At 43.3% G+C, this 6,700-nt stretch overlaps 1 protein-coding gene across 1 annotated transcript in view; it reads right to left on the minus strand.

The window, feature by feature from the left end:
- The window catches only part of fndc4b (fibronectin type III domain containing 4b), a gene marked incomplete at both ends in the record, with an annotated part of 10,930 nt that overhangs the window by 2,592 nt on the left and 1,638 nt on the right, over positions 1-6,700 (minus strand). The window contains 2 exons of the mRNA XM_084181531.1: positions 2,372-2,473; positions 5,785-5,900. Coding sequence (XP_084037657.1) covers positions 2,372-2,473; positions 5,785-5,900 — 218 coding nt within the window. The remainder of the gene's footprint in view (positions 1-2,371; positions 2,474-5,784; positions 5,901-6,700) is intronic.

Consider the following 6,700-nt stretch of genomic DNA (forward strand, 5'->3'; position numbering starts at 1 on the left):
TCCAGGAAGTGTGTACAGATCCTTGCGACATGAGGCCTTGCATTATCATGCTGAAACATGAGGTGATGGTGGCGGATGAATGGCACGACAATGGGCCTCAGGATCTCGTCACGGTATCGCTGTGCATTCAAATCGCCATCGATAAAATGCAATTGTGTTTGTTGTCCGTACCATAACCCCACCGCCACCATGAGGCACTCTGTTCATAACGTTGACATCAGCAAACCGCTCGCTGACACGATGCCATACACATAGTCTGCGGTTGTGAGGCAGGTTGGACGTACTGCCACATTCTCTAAAACGATGTTGGAGGCAGCTTATGGTAGAGAAATTAACATTAAATTATCTGGCAACGGCTTTGGTGGACATTCCTGCAGTCAGCATGCCAATTGCATGATCCCTCAAAACTTGAGACATCTGTGGCATTGTGTTGTGTGACAAAACTGCACATTTTAGAGTGGCCTTTTATTGTCCCCAGCACAAGGTGCACCTGTGTAATGATCATGCAGTTTAATCAGCTTCTTGATATGCCACACCTGTCAGGTGGATGGATTATCTCGGAAAAAGAGAAATGCTCACTAACAGGGATGTAAACAAATTTGTGCACAACATTTGAGAGAAATAAGCATATGGAACATTTCTGGGATCTTTTATTTCAGCTCATGAAACATGGGACCAACACTTTACATGTTGCGTTTATATTTTTGTTCAGTATAGTATTGTGTTGCACCCCCTTTTGCACTCAGAACAGCCTCAATTCGTCGGGGCATGGAATCTACAAGGTGTCGAAAGCGTTCCACAGGGATGCTGGCCCATGTTGACTCCAATGCTTCCCACAGTTGTGTCAAGTTGGTTGAATGCAGGGACTGTGAAGGGGCACACACACAGACACAAACACACACACACACACACACATACACACTCTAACACACAGACACACACACATACACACTCTAACACACACACACACACACACACACACACACACTCTAACACACACACACACACACACACACACACATACACACTCTAACACACAGACACACACACACACACACACAGACACACTAACACACACACACACACACTCTAACACACACACACACACAGACACACTCTAACATACACACACACACACACACACTCTAACACACACACACACACACACACACACTCTAACACACACACACACACACACACACACACACACACACACACTCTAACACACACACACACACACTCTAACACACACACACACACACACACACACACTAACACACACACACACACACACTCTAACACACCATTTTTGTTGTTGTTGTATTGTTTGTATTTCGTTGTATTTTAAATGTATGTGACTGTCCTTGTCTATCGGTGTTTTCAGTGTTTTGTTATTTTGTTACTTACAGTGTTTTTTGTGGACCCCAGGTAAGAGTAGCTTCTGCTTCTGCTAATAAACTAATGACCTCTGACCCCTGCTCTCTAAACTAGGGCTGGGCAATATATCATATTTTAAGGTATACCAGCATGGATCCACATACCAGTTTGGATCTTTACAATACCGTCTAAATTATGTTGATAGAGTACACTCTTAGAAAAAAGGGTTCCAAAGGGGTTCATCAGCTGTCCCCATAGGAGAACCCTTTTTGGTTCCAGGTAGAACTCCTTTGGGTTCCATGTAGAACCCTCTGTGGAAAGGGATCTACATGGAACAAAAAAGGGTTCTTCAAAGGGTTCTCCTATGGGGACAGCCGAAGAACCCTTTTAGGTTCTAGAGAGCACTTTTTTTTTGTGTACTAAATAAATGAAAAGTTCTACAAATTATACGACTTTACTGTCAGTTTTGTCCTAGTTTGGATTACAATAAAACCATCAGAATGGAGAAAGTGTCACGCCCTGGCTCTGGGGACTCTTATATGTTGAGCCAGGGTGTTAGTTTCTATGTTTAGTGTTCTATGTTCATGTTCTAGTTCATTTGTTTCCATGTTGGCCGGGGTGGTTCCCAATCAGAGGCAGCTGTGGCTTGTTGTCTCTGATTGGGAACCATACTTAGGCAGCCTGTTTTGCACTTGTCATTTGTGGGATCTTGTTCCGGAGAGGTTTGTGATTTGTTAACCTTAGGACTTCACGTATTGTTTTGTTATTGTTATAAAGTACTCATTAAAAGATGTACGCATATCACGCTACGCCTTGGTCCGTTGCTTATAGCGATTGTGACAGAAAGCCATTAAAACCACTTAGGATTCATGTGTTGGGTCATACCGTCCAGCCCTAATCTAAACCATGACCTCTAAACCCTGACCTCTAAACCCTGACCTCTAAACCTTGACCTCTGACCCCTGACCTCTAATCCATGACCTCCAACCTCTACCTGTACACTGTAGTGTGTGTCTTCATCCAGGTCCCACAACACACACGCTCGACTTGACGAGTTCACCTCCCGAATGGAGCGCTGCATCAGCCCGTCCTGCCTCTACACACACACACACACACACACACACACACACACACACACACACACACACACACACACACACACACACACACACACACAATGTGTAATATTATATCAAATAGCATACTGTTTGGCTATATTACATGCAAACACACACACACACACACATATACAATGTATTTGGAAACTATTCAGACTTTTTCCACATTTTGTTACTTTCCAGCCTTTTTCTAAAATCTCATCAATCTACACACAATATGCCATAATGACGAAGAAAAAACTGTTTTTTAGATTTTTATGCAAATTAATATTTTAATAAAACACTTAAATATTACATTTACGTAAGTATTCAGACCCTTTACTCAGTACTTTGTTGCAATTACAGCCTTGAGTCTTCTTGGGTATGACGCTACAAGCTTGGCACACCTGTATTTGGGGAGTGTCTCCCATTCGTCTCTGCAGATCCTCTCAAGCTCTGTCAGGTTGGATGGGGAGCTTTGCTGCACAGCGATTTTCAGGTCTCTCCAGAGATGTTCGATTGGGTTCAAGTCCGGGCTCTGGCTGGGCCACTCAAGGACATTCAGAGACTTGTCCCGAAGCCACTCCTGCATTGTCTTGGCTGTGTGCTTAGAGTCGTTGTCCTGTTGGAAGGTGAACCTTTGCCCCAGTCTGAGGTGCTGAGCGCTCTGGAGCAGATTTTAAATCAAGGATCTCTCTGTACTTTGCTTCGTTCATCTTTCCCTCGATCCTGACTAGTCTCCCGGTCCCTGCAGCTGAAAAACATCCCCACAGCATGATGCTGCCACCACCATGCTTCACCGTAGGGATGGTGCCAGGTTTCCTCCAGACATGACACTTGACATTCAGGCCAAAGAGTTCAATCTTGGTTTCATCAGACCAGAGAATCTTGTTTCTCATGGTCTGAGAGTCCTTTAGGTGCCTTTTGGCAAACTCCAAGCGGGCTGTCATGTGCCTTTTACTGAGGAGTGACTTCCGTCTGGCCACTCTACCATAAAGGCCTGATTGGTGGAGTACTGCAGAGATGGTCGTCCTTCTGGAAGATTCTCCCATCTCCACAGTGGAACTCTGGAGCTCTGTCAGAGTGACCATCAGGTTCTTGGTCACCTCCCTGACCAAGGCCCTTCTCCCCCGATTGCTCAATTTGGCCGGGCGACCAGCTCTAGGAAGAGTCTTGGTGGTTCCAAACTTCTTCCATTTAAGAATGATGGAAAGATGTTCTTGGGGACCTTCTATGCTGCATAAATTCCCCAGATCTGTGCCTCGACACAATCCTGTCTCGGAGCTCTGCGGACAATTACTTCAACCTCATGGCTTGGTTTTTGCTCTGACATGCACTGTCAACTTTGGGACCTTATATAGATAGGTGTGTGCCTTTCCAAATCATGTCCAATCAATTGAATTTACCACAGGTGGACTCCAATCAAGTTGTAGAAACATCTCAAGGATGATCAATGGAAACAGCACGCACCTGAGCTCAATTTCGAGTCTCATAGCAAAGGGTCTGAATACTTATTTAAATAAGGTATTTCAGTTTTTTATTTTTAATAAATTTGCAACATTCTAAAAACCTGTTTTCGCTTTGACATTATGGGGTATTGTGTGTAGATTGATGAGCAAAAATAAATAAATTAATCCATTTTAGAATAAGGCTGTAACGTAATAAAATGTGGAAAAAGTCAAGGGGTCTGAAAACTTTGCGAAGGCCCTGTATGTATGCTTTATATATACAGTACCAGTCAAAAGTTTGGAAACACCTAGTCATTCCATGGTTTTTCTTTATTTTTGCTATTTTTTACATTGTAGAATAATAGTGAAGACATCAAAACTATGAAATAACACATATGGAATCATGTAGTAACCAAAAAAGTGTTAAACAAATCAAAATATATTTTATATTTGAGATTCTTCAAATAGCCACCCTTTGCCTTGATGACAGCATTGCACATTCTTGGTATTCCCTCAACCAGCTTCATGAGGTAGTCACCTGGAATGCATTTCAATTAACAGGTGTGCCTAGTTAAAGATTAATTTGTGGAATTTCATCCTTCTTTATGTGTTTGAGCCAATCAGTTGTGTTGTGACAAGGTAGGGGGGATATGCAGAAGATAGCTCTATTTGGTAAAAGACCAAGTCCATATTATGGCAAGAACAGCTCAAATAAGCAAAGAGAAATGACAGTCCATCATTACTTTAAGGTCAGTCAATCCAGAACATTTCAAGAAGTTTCTTCAAGTGCAGTCGCAAAAACCATCAAGTGCTATGATGAAACTGGCTCTCATGAGGACCGCCACAGGAATGGAAGACCCAGAGTTACCTCTGCTGCAGAGGATAAATTCATTAGAGTTACCAGCCTCAGAAATTGCAGCCCAATAAATGCTTCACAGAGTTCAAGTCACAGACACATCTCAACATCAACTGTTCAGAGGAGACTGCGTGAATCAGGCCTTCATGGTCGAATTGCTGCAAAGAAACCACTACTAAAGGACACCAATAAGAAGAAGAGACCTGCTTTGGCCAAGAAACATAAGCAATGGACATTAGACCGGTGTAAATGTGTCCTTTGGTCTGGAGTCCAAATTGGAGATTTTTGGTTCCAACAGCCTTGCCTTTGTGAGACGCGGTGTGGCTGAACGGATGATCTCCTCATGTGTATTTCCCACCATAAAGCATGGAGGAGGAGGTGTTATGGTGTGGGGGTGCTTTGCTGGTGACACTGTCTGTGATCTATTTAGAATTCAAGGCACATTTAACCAGCATGGCTACAACAGCATTCTGCAGCGATACGCCATCCCATCTGGTTTGGGCTTAGTGGGACTATCATTTGTTTTTCAACAGGACAATGACCCCACACACCTCCAGGCTGTGTAAGGTTTATTTTACCAAGAAGGAGCGTAATGGAGTGCTTTATCAGATGACCTGGCCTCCACAATCCCCTGACCTCAACCCAATTGAGATAGTTTGGGATGAGTCGGACCGCAGAGTGAAGGAAAAGCAGCCAACAAGTGTTCAGCATATGTGGGAACTCCTTCAAGACTGTTGGAAAAGCATTCCAGGTGAAGCTCAAATCTCAAATATAAAATATATTTTTAATTGTTTAACACTTTTTTGTTTACCACATGATTCCATATGTGTTATTTCATAGTTTTGATGTCTTCACTATTATTCTACAATGTAAAAAATAGTCCCCCCCAAAAAATGAATGAGTAGGTGTGTCCAAACTTTTGACTGGTAGTGCTATAGTACTACTATAATACTATATATATATATATATTGATTCCCCCCCCCCCCCCCCCCATATTATCTCCTACCTGTTGTGAGATGACGTATCCAATGACAGTGTCTCCCTGTGGTACACTCCAGGTGATGGTGGCAGAGTCTGATCTCAGCTGGGTTATTGATACGTTGACTGGAGCTGCCGGTGCTGCTGGTTGTAACACAGCAATAACTCACACACGTTTTACCACGGCAATGTTGAATGCTCATTTCTGATTGGCTTGAAGGGCATTCTAGAGTGTGCATAATTACATTAAAACAAAAACCCCGTCCAAATGTCTGTCCTGACCAATCACAAAGCAGGACCCATCAGGACCTCCCGAATAGTCAACAGCCTGGTATGACATTCTGTAGGCTCGGCCATAATCTATGTGCCCTCTGTCACCTCCGGCCGAATGGCAAATGGCCCAAGGCGATGCCTAAGGGTCAGTACGCCCTTCCCCCTCTGAGGGGCCAAAATGTATCTCTCTGTTACAGTATCCAGAGGACTGACTATTGAATGTGTAATAGACTAATACTATAGTATCCATGTTTGGTATCTATCTGAAATTCTTCACTGAGTATAACTCTGATGCTCTCTATATGGATATATTATCTCTGTGGTAACTTGTGTCTGTGTAGCGTGAACTCTGAATGACTCTGTGCAAATGGATTTTTTTTGTCTTCTCAGTAATTCTGTCTCATTTACATTGGTGTCATCCTTCACACAAGCCTTTAGATGCTGTGACGCCCTGTGGAGATTGGGCCTGAGAGTGTTTAGGTTACTGTGAACTTGGTGTCGTTGGATTGGGCCCAGGTAGAACACTTTTTGGTCCCAGGTAGAACTGGATGGCAGCGGTTAGGAGCATTGGGCCAGTAACCGAGAGGTCTTAAGGCACCTAATTTCTCCTGTAAATAAAATAACAGTAGGGAGGCTATATACAGGGGGTACCGGTACAGAGTCAACGTGCG

The sequence above is a fragment of the Coregonus lavaretus genome, assembly GCF_964263955.1.
Source record: "Coregonus lavaretus genome assembly, chromosome: 18".
NCBI classification, from domain to species: domain Eukaryota; kingdom Metazoa; phylum Chordata; class Actinopteri; order Salmoniformes; family Salmonidae; genus Coregonus; species Coregonus lavaretus.